Source organism: Eurosta solidaginis, chromosome 4, assembly GCF_040869045.1.
Source record: "Eurosta solidaginis isolate ZX-2024a chromosome 4, ASM4086904v1, whole genome shotgun sequence".
NCBI classification, from domain to species: Eukaryota; Metazoa; Arthropoda; class Insecta; order Diptera; family Tephritidae; genus Eurosta; species Eurosta solidaginis.
Window position 1 is genome coordinate 230908920 of NC_090322.1, and position 19976 is coordinate 230928895.

General features: G+C 35.7%; 1 protein-coding gene across 12 annotated transcripts in view; it reads right to left on the reverse strand.

Annotated features, from left to right (window-relative positions):
* Window positions 1–8432: 8432 nt before the first annotated feature.
* Window positions 8433–19976, reverse strand: part of pot (papillote) — a 163956-nt gene continuing 152412 nt past the window's right edge. For all 12 annotated transcript variants that reach the window (XM_067785018.1, XM_067785013.1, XM_067785011.1 and 9 more), the window contains 3 exons: window positions 15109–15474; window positions 13230–15033; window positions 8433–10582 (listed from right to left, as the gene is read on the reverse strand). In XM_067785018.1, the coding sequence (XP_067641119.1) occupies window positions 10436–10582; window positions 13230–15033; window positions 15109–15474 (2317 nt within the window). In that variant the 3' untranslated portion in view covers window positions 8433–10435. The remainder of the gene's footprint in view (window positions 10583–13229; window positions 15034–15108; window positions 15475–19976) is intronic.

The window sequence follows — 19976 nt, forward strand, 5'->3', positions numbered from 1 at the left end:
TTTTTTATAGCACGCGGTCGAGTTGTGGAGAAAAATGAACTTGACGCGACGACGTTACAAAACGAAGTCGAGCAGAAGCATGAATGACGACAACATCAGGTGAGGTGGTATTGGAAGTGTTCGAGAGAAAAGTTGTACGATTTAATGATAAGCTCTACGAGCTTCATGTAGATACCAACTTAGTACAGCGAATTAAAACACAGCAGCTACGCTGGTTATGCCATATTATGTGAATAAAAGAGATGTTCTGGCCAAAAAAGTATTCTTATCGGAACCCGCGTATAGAGCAAAGGAAGAGGGCAGCCTCCAATCCGCTAGAAGGGCCAAGTAGAAAACGATTCAAATTTCCTTCGTATGACCAATTGGCGACAGTTAAGTAAGAAAGTATCTATTTAATAGGTCTGGTTTGATTACAAAAAGACGGAGGAACTTTGTAGCCTCCTAACGGCTTAGCAGATAGTTATTTCAATATAGTGAATGACTACCGATATTCCTTCTACAAGCATGTACTGTAAGTTATAATGCGACTTTTGAATTAGCTTGCTGTAGCTGTGCGTTACAATCACGCTGGTATAGAAAATTTTTCATTTACGCACATTTTCAGTTCATAACTGTCATATTAACGAAACATTTCCCGCAGGTATGTTGCGCACAGTTTTACTATGTAGTATTTTTAATTATTTTCAATTTTCCTAAATTCCGTTCCCTTTCACGTATAAATGGGGCAATTAGTCTCTTCATAGTGCATGCTCCAACAAAAGGGAACAGTTCAACGCATACAAAGAGATCAAAACTGGCATTAGTCCCGGATTCATCCTAGACTAATCGCATTTTTTGCAGAGTGTTTGTACATGTGAGGTATATACATATGCACTTATTTCAATGTTTACCATAATGTAGCGTATGGGGTTTGACCAAAATTTAACCAACCGCACGCAGTTGATTGTATGCCATAGCAAGTATGTATGAATGTATATGTGCTGCTACATATATATATGAATATGTTGTGTGAAAATGATTGTAAAGCTTCAGGCAATCCAACAATATTTCATATTCATACTGGGTAAAGCGCCAAATACACGACACGAACATTTCCGCGAACATTCCCGCTATGTCATGTTTCTGCGACCTTTTCTGTCGTGTATGGTGGTGTTTGCCAGTTCGCGCAAATGTTCGCCAAAAATCAAAATATTTTAATTTTTGGCGAATATTTGCGCGAACTGTTCGTGCGTGTATGGCGAAATAGCTCATAATCGTAGTAATTTCTGAACGGAACAGACGTGCGCGGAAAAGTAAAATGGACAATAAAAAATTTCTGAGTGAATTTATTGAAATGTATAAATCTTTGCCATCATTGTGGCAAGTAAAAAGCAAAGATTATTGTAATAGAATTAAAAAGAATAATGATTATGCGACTTTAATCGAAAAATTAAAAGAAGTAGATCCTGATGCCACAAAGGATACAGTTATAAAAAAAATAAGTAGTTTGCGGGCGCAATACCGGCGTGAATCAAAATCACATGAAACTTTTTTTGTTTAGTCGAAAACAAATAACTTAATCAATAAATAATTACCTTAATAAAATCTTTCAATTGACTTATTATGGCATCACAAGTCTCTGTAACTATTTTCCCAATCGTTTGGGGCGCAATTGCTGTCAAAAATTTTAAGTCTTCAAAGCTATTGCCACTAGCTAGAAAGCGCAAAATTAAAGCAAGGCGGTGATGAGGGGGAATCGCTTCTCTCATTATTGTATCCCGTTTCGTTATGAGTGGCAAAATTTTTTGTAAAAGTTGGTCAAATGTTGCCTTGCTCATACGAACGTAATTTTTAAAATCATTTTGTGACGTGAATTCCAGTTCTTTAATAAGCTCACTTTGTCCAAGAACTGCTCGTTTTATAAACCATTCTTTGCACCAAATTCTTTTTTTGCGATCTTCTCTCTTTTTTTTACGCTTAATTGCCACAGCGAGCAATATTGCTGCAGCACAATTGTTCTCCGTTTTCATCGCTGTCTGAAAGAAAACTAGTGTTCGGCCAAAAGTACGTATGGTGTATGGCCAAAGCTGCGAACAAGATTGCGGAATGTTCGCGGAAATGTTCGTGTCGTGTATTTGGCGCTTAAAATGCCATAAATGAAACTGATATGTTGTTATACATATATACATTTGTAAAAAAGCTTGATTTTAGTATTTCCCACAAAAGATAAAAAGCACTTGTTTTATGATCAAACATAAATATTCTTATTTGCTAATGACTGTTAATACTTCAAAGTTAAATGAATTATTCAATCAATTACATTTTATTTGAAAGTTGATAAAAAACCTAAAACATGATATATTTAATGTTAAACGTTAATGTGATGATATGTTTACTTTTTTTTCTGCTAATCAATATAAGTGCTTGCATTTCGAGAACTTATGTTAAAAAAAGTACACGAGAAGTCCGATGTGTAAACATACAGATATATAACGTTAAGGAAACTAATGTTTTAAAATTATGTAGAGCTCATTCAGGGGTTGAATTTGAACTACATGAGAAGTAACTTTACCAGAAATGAATATTTTCGGGCTCTTTGAGAAGACATTCGTCATCTTCTAATCGGTAACAACCTATATCGACAAGCTATTATTTTATTATCGCTTTATTATTGATACCGAATTCTTATCTTCGCGTTTTCGATTTATCTTTAGCTTGCTATCAATTTGTTAACAGCTTGTTATTTTCTACGCATTGGTTACTAATCGGCTTGTTAGCGAAGCGTTACACATGTGTCATCGATATTATATTATAGTTTTATAGCTATCTGCTTTATAACAAACTGAGGAGTCGTCGTTAACAAGTTGATAACAAGTCGATAAAAAATCGGTAACACTCCAATACGAAGTCGATAGTTTTGCTTTTGTAAATCCATATACATATTTTTGATAACAAAGTCGATAACCTTTCTAAAAGAACACCGCTAACGAATTGGTAACACTTTGGTAACTTATCTTTAAGTTTACGAAATCAAATTGTTAACTCTTTTGAAATGATATCGATAACTTTTCGGTACGTAATCCATCATTCTTTGATACAAAACCGGATAACTTTGCGATAACACCCGTAACCCGGTAACTATTCAATAATATATCGATAACATATCTTTAATTTTTCGATCATGAATCCAAAACTCGCCTATTAATATGAAATTTAGAATAAAAATTTTTAATTAATTAATTTTATTTTATTTAATATTATTTTATTTTATTTTATTTTATTTTATTTTGTTTTATTTTATTTTGCTTTCTTTTAATTTAATTAATTTTATTTTATTCCATTTTATTTTATTCCATTTTATTTTGTTTTATTTTATTTTATTTTAATTTATTTTAATTTTATTTATTTTATTTTATTTTGTTTAATTTAATTTATTATTATTTTATTTTATTTTTCCATTTTATTTTTATTTTTCTTATTTTTCATTTAATTTGAATTTATTTTATTTTAGTCCATTTTATTTTATTATACCTTTCATGAACATGAAATGGTATATTAACTTGGGTCCGATGTTTGCAACGTTGAGAAATATAGAAGATAGACTCACCATTAAGTATACCGAATTGATCAGGGCGACGAAATGTGTTGATATAGCCATGTCCGTCTGTCCGTCCCTCTGGCTGTCTGTTTGAACGCAAACTAGTCCCTCAAATTTTGAGATATCTCAAAGAAAATTGGCACTAGGATGTATTTTTGTATTATATTAGACATTTGTCGGATCCGGTCGGATCCGACCACTATAACATATATCTCCCATACAACCGATCGTTCAGATAAGACGATTTTGGTCATTCCTGCCGCAATTAAGAAAGTATGAACGTGAAACTCGGTGATATTTATTCTCATATATCATAGAAGATATCCTGAAAAAATCACTTTGATCGGAGCTATATATAGCTATATCCCATACAACAGATCGTTCAGATAGAAAGATGTTTGGCCATTTCTCCCTTAATTTAGAAAGTATAAACGTGAGACTCGGCGATATATATTTTAATATATCATAGACGATTTTTTGAAAAAATCACTTTGATCGGAGTTATATATAATATATATCCCATACAACCGATGGTTCAGATAGAAAGATTTTTAGCCATTTCTCCCTTATTTTCCAACATAAAAACGTTAAACTTGGTGATATTTATTCTAATTTATCATAGAAGTTTTCTTGAAAAAATCACTTTGAACGGAGCTATATATAATATATATCCCATACAACCGATCGTTCAGGCAGAAAGATTTTTAGCCATTTCTCCCTTATTTTCCAATATAAAAACAATAAACTTGATATTTATTCTAATATATCATAGAAGATTTCCTGAAAAAATCACTTTGATCGGAGCTATATATAATATATATCCCATACAACGGATCGTTCAAATAAGGGGGTTTTTTGCCATTTTTTTATATTTATCTTAAAATCGCTTAGGTATGTACATCTGTTCACTATATGTTCCTTATCTTATACAGCGCATTATTTGGAGATTACGAATAAGATAAGATTATTGTTCAGCCCCATTCATGAAAGGTATGAAGTCTTCGGCACAGCCCGTCCTTACTTGTTTTATTTTATTTTATTTTTGTTTGACTTAGTTTGTTCCATTTTATTTTATTTTGTCTTATTTTACTTTCTTTTACTATATTTTATTTATATTTTTTTTTTTGTTTTATATTATTTTATTTTAATTAATTTTATTTTATGTTCATTTATTTTTGTAGCTTTTTTCCTTTTATTTTATTTTAGTAGATTATGTGTTTTGTTTTATTTGATTTGATTTTATTTTATTTTATTTTATTATATTTTATTTTATTTTATTTTATTTTATTTTATTTTATTTTATTTTATTTTATTTTATTTTATTTTATTTTATTTTATTTTATTTTCTTCTTTGCTTGCACTTTCATATCCTATATAAAATGAGCCGAATAATGCACAAAGCCCTTAGAACAAAAAAACCATAAAAAGAAACCAATTTCAACTTAAGCCGGAATACCCGACCACGTGCTATTTTTAGCACTTCGTTTAGCAGTAATAAGTGTCATGTATTTGCTCTTGTTTTTCAATATATCTCTGGCTCTTTGATTTCCACAAAGCAAAAGTGTATATAGCTCGTCGTGCACTAGCATGCATAAAAATTGTGAACATGCTCAGATACCTTAATTTATATGAAGGTGGTTTGAACTTGTCTCGAGTTGGTTTGTGATTTCGCTTAATTCAGCTCTCCCAAGTACCCTGTTCCCACATTACGCTAAAATGTAGCGACTAATCTCTTCCTCTAGTACTTCATAAATTATGCCAAAAATCCCACAAAAAGCGTCGCATTTTCATTACAAACACTGCCTTTACACTGACACCTTATGCTTACATTAAGGATTCTCCCATACCGTGAGGAAAGATGTTTAAACGTTGAAAATTCACATAAAGTGTTTTTTTTTTTACAACACATCTGAGTACATTTGTAAATCAATATAAATATACACAAACCTTATAACTTTATAGACCGCGAAATTGAAATTATTCTAGACTTGCGCTTTATTACTTTTTTTTATTGCATTTCCTTTTGTTGATTTGTGGCTTTATTTTATTTCCTCAGTAATTCGATTAATAAGACTAAACGAAAATCATATACCTGTGAAATATCCAGCTGTGCACTTAAGAATTTTTAACTGCTGATATGAGTAAGTACCTTAATGCTATTAACCTTTCAACTGGGTCGTATGCGGGTGTATGCGTATGGCGTGTACATGTCCGCCTTTCAACATTTTTATCCAAAGATTTTGCGGTTAGTTGCGTTCAGTGCGCTTCAAATTTGTAATTATAATGTGATAAGTGAAAAGTTAAATTTTTTCAAAGAGCACACAATTTTTGATGATATTTTTTTAAAAGGTATGCTTATGTTTTTATACAAATATTCACAAACGCACAAATATATTCAACGTAGTAGTGAGTGCATGGTGAGTTGTTTTCTGGTCGTTGCGGCATTCTGATGGTGATAAGATTCTTTGGGTTGATATGCGGTCAGCGTAATTTGTTATGACCACAGTCATTAGAGTCATTTATTTGTATAAACGCAAGCTGAGCAATAATACGTACGTGCTCGTACTAAGTCGTTTATATGGTTCAGATTTTTCGGACAAAATAGAAAATATCAAGTAGCGGTTATGACGACACTGTTACTCAAAATGAAAAGGTGTTGTGTACATTTGAGCATAGAACTATACAGAAATATAGAGGGCTGGCAATAGGCCAGCGGCCGTAACTTCAACTGACCTTATTAACACGTCAAAAGGCCACAAAGTCAGTTGGAGCTATGATCATATGAATAAACCAAGGTTAAATAGTAGAAATATCCCCGATATTGACATTATGAACATCCTTATTGTCCGACTCATTCCTATTTTCAACTCTTGTCTTAGCAAGTGGCAGAGATGATATTTTTCCTTGCAATCTCAAGTAGAGTGATAGCGGATTTACTTAAAACAATATTCGAGGGGGGCATAATAGTGAATAATGTATCCAACTCTTGAAAAAATGTTCGTGTCATTTTCTTACTAAATACGGGGAATCGGTCATATGTGTTCTAAAGATTACAGGCCCGTTATCTTAGCATAATTTCTGCTAAGACTTGAGAATCCGATAGATGTGTAAAAAAATTGAAAACTGATGAAAACTGTTCTCCCAACATGCGTACACCAAAGGGAAGTCAGTAGGCACGGCACTGTATATGGTGATTATAAACATAAAGAAAGCCCTGAAATACAAATAGTGTGTCTTAGGAGCCTTCTTAGACGAGCGTTTAGTCTTTACTACATTGAAGTACATCCAGCTGTAACCAGACGTATCGGCTGCATTTTACATTGCAGGAAGATTACTTCACAACGGGGATGGTATGAGGCCATGAAATCAGTGAACAGGGGCACGCCGCAGGGCTAGCTATTTTCACTTCTTCTGTGGACGCTGGTCCTCAACCGACTGCTCAGGTGAGAGACCCGTCAAATTAAGGGCGTACGCAGATTACCTTACGGTTGTCATAAGTGGAAAGCTCCTTCCACCATTGCACCCATTGATGGATAGGGCGCTTCGGGAAGTATATACCTGGTTGAGCGGTAATGCGAAGAAGACGGAAAACCTTCCTCCTAGCTCTGCACTTAGAGGACGAAGCGATTAATGTAGGACTAGGATCTCCGCTATACAGGACTGATTCAGAAATAAACAGAATTTACAAGCTGTCAGATCACTGTAGTGGTTTTCAGGCGGAAATGATGTCCGTAATCAAACGAGCAGAATCGCTGGACGAAAAGAGTTAAAACCGCCGTGTTAACTTAATATTGATAACCAAGCAGCAACTAAGGCAACAACCTCGTATAGCACAACATATAAAAGTGTACGAGTGTAAGCAGCCTGTGGAAAGAATAGGGATAGGGCGAATCATACATCTATATTGTGTCTCAGGACATATGCGAATGAGTTTTCTTAAAACGAAACTTGCACCGTAGATGTCCCAATAAGATTGAACGATATTAAGAGAATGCAAGAGTTATATGATCAACCAAGGAGGAAAAGCGTGGATCCAAGCGCAGGGATTCAAAACATCAAAGATCATATGCTGGTCTTACAACTTTAGACTCAAAAATTTACTATTAGTTAAAATAGGCTTATGGCGGGTTTTCTGACTAGATACCGCCTTATGCCGTTTCATGCTTTATAATTACGCCTAGTAGGTGATAGCAGAGTCACAGATATCAGATCTGAAAGCAAGAAGTGGCATACTAGCTCCTAGAAAGCTTGTAGTAGCCAAAAGAACGGAGTTACTTTATAACATAGGTCCTGGCTTTTTCAGTTTGGTCGTTCAACAAATTTCTGGTAACACTATGCACTCATTCAGTACAGAAATTACGCATGCAATTTTCACTTCTTGCAGTACAAGCGAAAATTGATTCACTGCTTGCTCTTCTGATTCTCAGTGGCTGCGCTTACACTAAATGTAGGTGAGCATCGAATAAATTTCCGAAGCTCTACGACAGTGGTGCACAACGCTGGCAGAGCTTCGAATACAAACGCAGTTTTTTTTTTGTAGTAATATGTGTTCATATGGAGAATGTTTGTGCATAGAATTCACGCATTAGATGTTCACTGCTTGAAGCACGATTCACTGCTTGCTCTGCTGAATCTCAGCCGGTACTCACACACGACATGTAGGTGAGCGCTGTAGAAATTTGCGAAGCTCTACGAAGCCCTCGAGTGCACCACTGCTTTACGAAGTTCTTTTAAATGTCTCTGGTTTACAGGCATTTAGAGGAGTTCGCAAATTTGAATGAGTTGAGATATTTTAATTTTCTGAAATTGCGTCTACACATTAAGTTTCGATTCACAACTTGCATAAAAAATGTACTTAAGCACTATAATTAGTAATTTATTTATTTATATATATATATATTCTTTTTTTTTCATTTCATTTAAGTACCTAAAAGTCTAGTAATTTATATCTCAATGTACATACATAATTTTAAATTCAATTGAGTATAAGTAATTATAAGGCTTTAAACGAATTGTTTGTTTTTCATATTTACTAAATATAAGTACACATACATATGTACATACACACGTGGATATATGTGCGTGCATGTAATATAATGAAGTGGCATTATTATCTTTTAATTTAAGTAAGTACGTAGCGTAGCAGGATTATTTTAATTGGCACTGTTTTTGTGTAAATATACCGTTATAATATATATTTATGTATAAATCTGTAGGCTTAAGGACCTCAATACTTGCTTATGTTTAAATATGTTGGCAACATGTATATACACATCTATATTCCTTATACAATCACCCATATTACGGTTATCAATAGTGAGAAAATTAGTGTCGAAGCTCATGAATTGGTATCGGCGTTGTCAACGTCGATAACTATTGACGAGTGTTGACGCTTTTTTGGTATTGGCTAAAACAATGTTGAAGTTGTGTTGACGTGATGCGACACAAAATTTGTCGACACAGTTTTTGGTGACGACAAGAGCGGCAATACAGAATTCAGCTATTAAAAATTCAAAAAATAAGCTTTTTTATGATTTTTATGCTTCTTGTTTATTAATTTTTCATTCAATTTCAGAAAATAGTCAAAATAACCAACAACAGTCAGTTTAGTAGAATTGTAGTATTGTTCTAAGGCAGCGGTCGACTGCTAAAACACGTCCAAAAACCCAAGGAGACGTACCAAATGACATTAAAAGGTTTTTATGAAATTTCAAGGATTTTTTATTTCCGCATTTAGATTATTAATACCGAGGTCAATTTGTCCACTAAACAAAAAATGAACTCAATACAAATTGTAACTAAACAACTGTCAAAAATTTAGGGATCGTATTTTTATCGATATCACGTCGACATCAATACATTGCCTTAGTAAATACCAATTATGCATTGACGTGACATTGTTGTTGATACGACGTGATGTCGATGACAATACGAAGTGATGGTTGACGTTGACAACCGTAATAGGGGTGAATATGAATGTACATACCCTGTAGGGAAGTCAGTAACTAGTGATACCAATTTCTAGTTCAGAGCTAGACCCAAAGTACCAAATAAGAAATAGTTTGGTAGTAACTAAATTGTCTCTAGTTCAAAAATGGACATATTTTTGATAAATGTTCGATTGACAAAAAAAAAACTAAGTACTAGCTAAAAGGGGCTTCGACCTTCTTTTCGCACACCTTAAAGCATTTGCCTTACGCATGTGTATCTTGTAAGCAGTGTTAGCCCGATTCGGGGATTATTCTATTGAAGAGATATTTATTGAGTGGTTAAGAACTATCGAAAAAGGGAACAAAATCGTAAAAGAGGGAATATGTAGAATTTCGGTCTGGTTCGGAACCAACGAAAAAGTACCAACAAGAGAAATAGATCTCAAAATAAATTTTTACTCTAGCTCGAAGTTATTTAAAAAGTGAAAATTTTTATCTGTGTCGGAACTACTACTTTCCACCACCTTGGATATCGCTATTTTAAATTCACCAGTTGAAAGCATGGAAAAGAGATATAGGACGTACTAGTAAGGGATCCGAATGCACTACCATCGCACCAGTTTTTAACTAGAGATTATCGCTACAGGGTATATAAATAAAAAGTATTAATTTTAATTATATATAACACTAACAAAGCGCGCGTATGTGTATGTATGTACAGTTTGAGTTTTTATTCACACGCATTGCAGTGATTGGCAATGACATTTTTTGTCTGTTTAAAAGACATTAAGTGTTGTTAGTAGTTTTATTTTGTTTCTCTACACTTCTATTTCTTCTCTATTTTGCTCTAGGGCTTGTGGACTTTAATGCATTTATGCATACATATATGTGATTACGTTTATGCCTTGTGTTCATCACGTTCACGCGTTCACCATTCACGTGGTCGTTTTGCTTCGTTTTCTGTATGATAGTGTGTGCTGCGATGTGTCTCCACATATTGACTCTGGGTTTGTGCCACAATTTTACCGGAACGTGGTGGGGGTGGTGGCGCCGGTATTCGTGATTGGAAAGTGGTCTGTAGAAGATAAATATTAAAATTTTAATTATATTAAATCCGTTTTTTATCTAAGAGGAATATTGTAAAATTTCTTTGCTCAAAATGGTGATTTTTTTAGATTAAAATTTGCTCGTACTTATTTCTAAACTAAACGAAACAAAGGTGGGCCGAAAAACATCAGACTTGGCTATTTTTGCACTACTTGTAACTAGCAGTCAACTAATTTCAGTCAAATTATGAGTTAGCCTATTCCAGCAATTATATTTGAAAGTGTTTTAGTAAAATATTCCCTATCTGCCATACATTCAAAGCCAGTTAAAAGCCAACATTTTTCAGGGATGACGAAAGTGGCAAAGAAAGGTTGAAGACGAGCGACAAATATTTTAATCGCTCATAGCCAAGATGTATTAGCAAGTTTTATGGCTTCCTCAACTTCTTTGGCGATGATGATCATGAAATAATAACTGATTTTGTAGTCAACTCAAAGGCAGTAACATTTCGGAGTCCAGAAGATAAACAATTAATGAGTTTTTGTAACAATTGTTAACTTTTTTCTGGAGGGAGTCTTGAGTCTATTTATAGTCCATTAACATTTCCATACATAAAGAAAAACGCTTAAAAGCTGGAAACTTATTTTTTCTTCACAAAACAATCTAACTACAAAAAATAAGGCGCAAGTATCAAGTATTTGCGTGTTTCGATGTGCAAAGATGTAGATGACTAGCAAACATAATTTCTTTAGTTAATTAACGCTCGCTTAGGGGTAGAAATAGAAAAAAAAACAAAGGTAACTTTGCCAGAGACAAGTAATTTTGGGCACTTTCAGAAGAGCTTAAGGCCGACCTTATCGTTAACAACAGATATTGACAAGTTATTGTTTTATTTTCGGTTTATTGTTAATGGAGAATTATTATCGCTTAATCGCGACATGTTAAATGATGGACTACAGATGTGTTATCGATTTTGTATCGAAGTTTTAACGGTATCTGTATCATAACTGACCGATGAGGCGTCAATCAGAAATCCAAAAAAAATGCGATTACAGATGGGTAACACTGCGATAAGAAACCGATAAATTTTCGTAATCAAATCAGAATTTTTTGATAAAAAATCGATAAATTTTCAATTAAAAAGTGACAAATGTTCGATAACTAATCGATAATTAAAAGTTATTATTAAGCATCATCATCATAATTAAATGCCGCTTAACCGCCTAGGCGATTTTTCCTGTTTCGTAACAAGTCACGCCATCTATCCCTGTTTGGAATAACTGACGCCGATTGAGAGAATTCAGAGAGGTCAAGTTTTCCTCCACCTACCTCTCCCGGCCCGACGAAGGTCTCCCTTTTCTTCTACTTCCAAGCTGCGGTGTCGACTGAAACACTTTCTTGTCTGGAGCGTCTTCGTTCATTTGCATACTATGACCTAGCCAGCGAGGCATTTGGGACCCCAGCGGGTTATGGGGTCAGAATATTCCCGCGGCAGGTATGCCTTTCGTAAGAGGCGACTAAAATACCAGATTCAAGGGGCTGTGTAGCGCAACCCTTCAGGTTGCCAGCGCAATATATACTAGCTTCTCCAAACCCAATTGTCAACCTCACCTAACCACGGCGAATCCTGTTTCACTAACAGACGAGGCTCTGGCGACCCCAAGCTCCTCATGGAACTTGGGGGTGGGGAGGGAGGGAATGGCCTGAAGGTTTAATGTGGCCACATAAATCGTTCCCGAAATGTTCTGGCTAGCAACTTAATGGTGCTGTGGTACCGGAGCGTACGGAATCTGTATCCGGCAAAGTACCATTACATCGATAACACTCCCCAAAGCCTTCGGGGAGCAACCTTATCGCTACAACAACAACAACAACAACAGGCCTTTGGGTTTTTATTCACTGCACTATCATCATATCTGCCTTAAGCCCAAACATCCTATCATTATTCCTCCTTCCTTAATCACCGTCGGTATAACTCAAAAAGCAACACCGTCCATGATTCCGCGCCATACATCAGCAGTGATTTTTGCTCGTAGAGAGAGGATTTTACTTTTCAATTGCTCACTTAGTCCCAAGTAGCACTTGTTGGCAAGAGTTATACTCCATTTGATTTCTAGACTTTGTGGTAACATGGCGAGCAATAACTGATAACTTTGCGTTAATTATCGGATAGATTTTCGACAAATTATCTATAAATTTACGATAATATACTCCACTACCTTTTTGATAAGTAATGTTTAATTTTTCGCTAACAAGTTGGTAACTTTGGGAGCTCAATAATAATAACTATTATCGATAGAAAATTTTTAACACGTCGATAACAAATCTATAACCCGTGTATACCTGTTTTTGAATACATCTATAACAGACCTATAACTCGTCGAAAAGAAATAGATAACACACCCATTTTCCAAACGAACAACTTCGATAACAAATTGATTTACTTCGCTCATATCAACCATATTATGTTTATTGTAGTGACCATAACTACGCTTACATTCTGTGTTCGCGCATACTATCAATCGCACGCTCCACTCTCACACTAACAAACTATATACCCCCATTTAGTATATCACTTAAATCTATCTTATTTTAACAGTCAAAGTTCACCAATACAGCGAGCAACAATGTTTACATATCCATTTGCTATCATTTCATTATTCACATTCACTTACCAATAGTTGGGAACGTCGCGATTTGGGTGTTGCTTCCGGCGACGAAAGTTCATCTGGCGCTGCCCAATGTTCGGTAAATTCGCTTGCTGAACGCGCTAACGATGGATGACTTACGGAGCGATTGAACGAGCGTCTGTCATCATCATCGTAGTACTGCATCGGATAGAATGAGCTTGCATCAGAAACATTATCCAAATGATCAGGACGTCCAAAATCGACTGTTACCTCTGACATTGAACGGAAATCATTATGATCTGTATTATATGAAGTGCGTGATGAACGACGTGAACGTTGAATATTAAAACTACTATCACGCAATGTCGTACTGGGATCTTGACGTATTGTGCGCACTGAGGAACCACCGTCACTATCATACTCATACAGAGTTGGCAAGGAGCTGCGACGCGAACGTGTATCCCATGGTTGGGTTTTCTTTGAACGTTTTGGTGCACGCATTTCAACATCGGCATCATCCTCTGGTGGTGGTGCCAAAATGCGTATAATAACATCCCAAGTTTGTGGCTCAAATATACGCTCATAACGTGTATCTTGACGTATACGTTCGAAATCTTCACGCACTACTGCCTCGGTGAGCATTGTACGCAATGATGATTCTGTTGTAATAATCTCCTTCCATTTGGCTTTATCATCATAGCTAATGTAGCGTGTGAGTGGGTGCACACTAGAATGCACTGAACTGGCATCATCAATTTCTGAAAATTCTGGTTCTTCTAAAATACGTATAAGCACATCCCAATTAGGTACTGCTTTATCTTCAGGTGGCATTTCAATGGGTTTCATATTACCCACCAACTCTGGACTTGTCAATTTTTCTTTATTGTCATAGATTTGTTGTAGTGGCTCTTTAGGCACAATCGGCAAGCTTAATTCGGAACGTTCCATCTTTGGCGTCAGAGTCATGCCAGATGCGCTTGAGATATCAGAAAAGTTCTCCCAACGTTGTTGTTCGCGTTCGGTGGGATAATTACGTATTTTAACATCCCATGTTGGATCTGGTATTTGTGGTGGCAATGGTTTTGGTTTTGCCTTATATTCGGTAACACGTCGCTTATGACTTTCAATATCTTCGATGGTCTTCTTTTCGGTTATTGTGCGCAAGTATACATCATCCACAGTGTGTGATGTAACTTGTGGTTTCTTGACTACAATTGGTGGTTCAGGTGGTAGATACTCTGCCTCAAAGAAGTGGCTGCTATCGACCATCTCACCAACGGAATGCATATCGGGTGCTTCTGAAGTCATATCGGTGACCTCACTAACAGTTGGTACATCTGTGAAATCGGACCAAGTCTCCTGACGTCCGTCGACCATTTCATGATGAGTGCGTGCATAAACAGAGAACACAGGCTGAGGTGGTGGCGGTGGTGTCATTTCTACAGTACGTGTGGGTGCCGGATGTAATTCAGGAACATATGTAAATTGTGTATGTACAGTCTCTTCTTGTGGTGGCAGTGAGTCCATAGTCATAACGCTCTCACGGTCTTCTCGACTTTCCATAATGGTCGAAAGGTTATTACGATCTGTACGTAGCGTTGCAACACTTTCAGTATCTGAGGTAACGGGTGATGGTGGCGGTGGTGGTGACTTCTTGACACGCACTTGTACATCGAATTTAGGTGAGGGCGATTCTTTGATAGCAATTGGATGACGTGGCACTGAAGTGGCTAATGCATTGGCAGCTTGCACTTCCTGTGTGTGGCCATAGTGATCGCTGTAAATGCTAGAAGTCTCTTGAACAAATGCACGATTATCAAAGCTACCGGCTGAGCTGAAGGGCAGTGATCTATTTAAAATTAAGACATATTGTATCCAAACCTCTTGTGAGTTATTATACTTCTTTCTACTTCAACATACTTACCTCGTATCGATTTCTTCAATTTCGGAATGTGATTCGCTTGGATAGTCTGAAGGTATGATCGCACCATCGCTACCTGATGAGCTGTGCACAGCCGCCAGTGGTGGGATGGCACGTGGTATTTTAACGCCTTCGAAAGCGCTTATATTACCCATGCTACTGCCACTTAGTTTAGTGATTTCCGAACCACTTCCCATAGACATTGGAAGACGGCGCACTACTGGTATTGGACGGCTGCGCAGGCAATAATATGAAACAGCTAGGCCCAGTAAGAGGAGGGTTAAAAACATTATAGCGCAAATAATGAGCAGAAGCTGTATGCCCTTGAGTGGTGGCTGCAGTATGGCTCCGGTGACAATGGGATTTAAACTGAAAATTAAAATTTTTTTTATTAAATTTACAGTTATGCAGCCTTATTTATAATGATACCATCAAATTCAAAGGGCCAGTTGTCATTCTAAATCAAAAGTATAAACAGATGATGAGTCTTGAAAATTTAAATTCGTTCCTGTTTATTTAAAAAAAATGCTTGGCGCGATTTACATCCGGGAAAATTTAGGCAAAGCTTTTATTCCAATTTGCGTCATGCTCCTTCGAAGTGGTAGGCGAAGCTTGCTTTCACCACACCATAGCGGCCGCCATTAAGTTCAAATACAAATTCATTTTGAAGATCGACTTTTTAAATTTTTTATTTCTTGTTTTGTCATATTCATCATTCCAAACGAAAGAGTTTAGTTTTATAGCTAAGTCAATTTTATACTTATCTGTTTTCTTTAATGTGGCCGAGAATTGGCAAACATAGATTTTCCTTTTCCTCCCTCTTCCACTCTCTCACGTCACGGAGTCTGATAATTTTGATTTAAAAACCATTCATTAACAAAAAAGATTTAATTGTATTTATGTTTGTTGTTAATAAAATTCTTTTGAAAATGCAATTATCAGACTCCCTGAGGAAGACATAAGAGCGTTGAAAAGCGTAAGGGGAAACAGAAAATTTTAAATTTTCCTTCTCAATTATCTGCCGCAAAGCCCCATTAAATCAAAAAGAAAATATTTATTCCGGACCAATAGCTGTACAATATTTTTATACTCAGCTGAGCAGAGCTCACAGAGTATATTATTAATTTCCTTCGCATAACGATACAACGTAACGGCATAAACTAATCGAAATATCTATAGACTTATATATATCAAAATGATCTGGGCGAAAGAAGAAATTCATTTAGCCATGTCCGTCCGTCTGCCCTTGAACACGATTGCTTGAGTAACTTTTGAGATATCTTAATGAAATTTGGGCACTCATCTTAGATCGCTATTTAAAATGAACGAAATCGGACTATAACCACGCCCACTTTTTCGATATCGAAAATTTCGAAAAACAGAAAAAGTGCGATAATTCATTACCAAAGATGGATATAGCGATGAAACTAGGTGGGTTGACCTATGATGTAGAATAGAAAATTAGTAAAATTTTGGACAATGGACGTGGCACCGCCCACTTTTAAAAGAAGGTAATTTAAAAGTTTTGCAAGCTGTTATTTGGCAGTCATTGAAAATATCATGATGAAATTTGGCAGGAACGTTACTCCTATTACTATATGTACGCCTAATAAAAATTAGCAAAATCGGATGACGAACACGCCCACTTTTTAAAAAAAAATTTGTTTAAGTCAAATTTTAACAAAAAATTTAATATCTTTACAGTATATAAGTAAATTATGTCAACATTCAACTCCTTTTTCATTTAATTTGTCTAGAATACTTTTAATGCCTTAAGTCGAACAAAAATTTACCAATCCTTGTGAAATTGTATGGGTATAGATTCCATGACGATAACTGTTTTCTGTGAATATGGGCGAAATCGGTTGAAGCCACGCCCAGTTTTTATACACAGTCGACCGTCTGTCCTTATGTTCGGCCGTTAACACGATAACTTGAGCAAAAATCGATATGTCTTTACTAAACTTAGTTCACGTACTTATCTGAACTCACTTCATCTTGGTATCCAAAATGGGCGAAATCCGACTATCACCACGCCCACTTTTTTGATATCGAAAATTTCGAAAAATTAAAAAAAAATGCCATAATTCTATACCAAATGCGAAAAAAGGGATGAAACATGTTGATTGGATCGGTTTTTTGACGCAAAATATAGCTTTAGAAAAAACTTATTTAAAATGGGTTTGACACCTACAACATTAAATAGAACAAGTAAAGGTGTCTAAGTTCGGGTGTAACCGATTATTAATTACTCAGCGTGAGCTTCAAGTGCACATTTCATTTCAGATAAATTAATTTTCTACATAACACGTGGCCACCACCCCTATAAAAAAATTTCTCCCCAATTCTTCTTACAATAAAATTTGATAAGTGAAATATCATTGATTCAAAACTATTTCTTGCAAAGTTATAGATTATTATTCTAATCTACGACCCTGTTAAACTTGTTTTATATCTAAGCTGCCGTGGTCTTTAACCGATCCCGTCCATTTTAACTGGAAATTTTTCTACTATAGGGAAAATTTGTGTACCCAATTTTATTGCGATCCGTTAGTTTTTCTTCGAGTTATGGCTCCCGAAACATAGAAAATTGCTTAGCCATAAAAGGGACGGTGCCACACCCATTTTCAAAAATTTTAGTTTTTCCTATTTGATGTTATCTTTCAATTTAAAAAGTGAAACAACGCTCTTTTTTGCTAAGATAAAGCTTATTATTTTCGTCTACGACCCTTTTAAAAATATTTTATATAAAAGTGGGCGTGGTCCTTTACCGATTTCGTTAATTTTTCTTCAAAGCATTCCCTACAGTAAACGCAACTTATCTGCCGAATTTTGTTATGATAGGTTTAACGATTTTTGATTTATGATTAATAATATTTGTAACATTGATTTTATCACAAGTGGGCCGTGCCACGCTCATTTTAAAAAATTCTTTCAAATTTTTATCAGGAGTCTCAATATCAGTCCACACGTCAAATTTCAACATTCTAGTTGTATTATTTACAAAATAATCAGGTTGTTTGTGTTTTTTTTACTCATGTTATCGTGTTAACGAACAGACCGACGGACGGATGGACATGGCTCAATCAAATTTTTTTTCGACATTGATGATTTTGATATATGGAAGTCTATATCTATCTCGATTCCTTTATACCTGTACAACCAACCGTTATCCAGTCGAAGTTAATATACTCTATGTGCAAAGCACGCTGAATATAAAAAAATTAAAAAGTTCTGCAGGGCGAAATCAAAAGCCTTTGGAATCATGGTAGCGGTACCCGACAGATGACGTTCTGGGTCACCCTGGTCCACAATTTGGTCGATATCTCGAAAACGCCTTCACATATACAACTAAGGGCCACTCCCTTTTAAAACCCTTATTAATACCTTTAATTTGATACCCATATCGTACAAACACATTCTAGACTCACCCTGGTCCACCTTTGCGGCGATAACTCGAAAAGGTGTCCACCTATAGAACTAAGGCCCACTCCCTTTAAAGTACTCATTACCACCTTTCATTTGATACCTACATCGTACAAACACATTCCAGGGTTACCCTAAGTTCATTTTTCCACCTGGTGATTTTCTCTTATTTTGTATCCAAAGGTCTCAGCTGAGTATGTAATGTTCGGTTACACCCGAACTTAGCCTTCCTGACTTGTTTAACAAAACAATATAATTTTTTCTTCTATATGGGATGTTGTTAGATTTGAAGAAAAAAGCTCTTTGAAAATATTTATGAGTCCAGCCAAGATTTCAAATGCCTTACTTATCCGTGGTAGTCAGGACTTTGAAGTTTAAAATTGTCTTCATTATTTCATTTCTAGGAGATGCAACTTTGTATAAATTTGGGATGACGGCATGAACGTATTTGTGGGAAACTATGTGGTGAATTTTTGAAGTTTCATTAGCCTACATGCTTTCTAGTTTGTATCAAACAACGTTACTTTTTTAAGCCTGTGCTTTAGGCTTTAGAGACTAGCTAGGAAATTTTGTATATTTCGATCTTTCATTTTAATATTTTGCAACCAAAATGTGGCATTCACAAGTTATAAGCGGTTTTTGGATTGTTGCTGCGAAAAAGGTGGTCACCTTAAACTGTACGATATTGTAATGAAGCCGATTAACTTCTATGAAGTTCCGCCCTAGAAGGTATCACTAAACACATTTTTCACGTCCATAAGGATAGAAGCTGTGCTTAGATCGGTTATGGGTGGAGTAAGGGGTCTTTTGTATAAATCCTATACAATCACATACTATCATAAGCACTTAATAATTCTGACCATCCTCGAGTACATCGCTGATATAAAAGACTTCTCACCCTTGTAGCTGAATTCACCACGTATATCTCCTGAGTGTGATAAACAAATGTGGACCAGGATTTGATTATCCTATTCGCGGATTGGCCGAGGCTGTACAGGAGGATCGGGAAGTATAATGACTGGCTATCGATGCCACCCTGAAACTTAAGCTTCGTGATCACTACGGCATCTTCTAGGTAGAGAATACCACTTTAACTGTTAAATAAAATGAGCATCTGGCGCAATTTACCTAAGGGGACATTTAGACCGAGCTTCCATTCCAATTTTCGTCGTGCTCATTTTCAGTTTCTCCTACAATACCTACGTACATGTTTTATGCCCACTTCGAACGGCATCTGCAAGTGTGCATAATGTGTTCCAAATATGAGCCAAATCGGACCGCAAATACGATTTTTGTGAATATCTCGATCCATGCGCCACCTAGCGGCAATTTTTTTGCATAGATCGATTTATATTCTTGTATGTATTATGTGTTCCAAATATGAGCCAAATCGGACCACAAATCAAAAAAGATTAAAGAGTTAGTACTGATTTTTTGCTATTTTC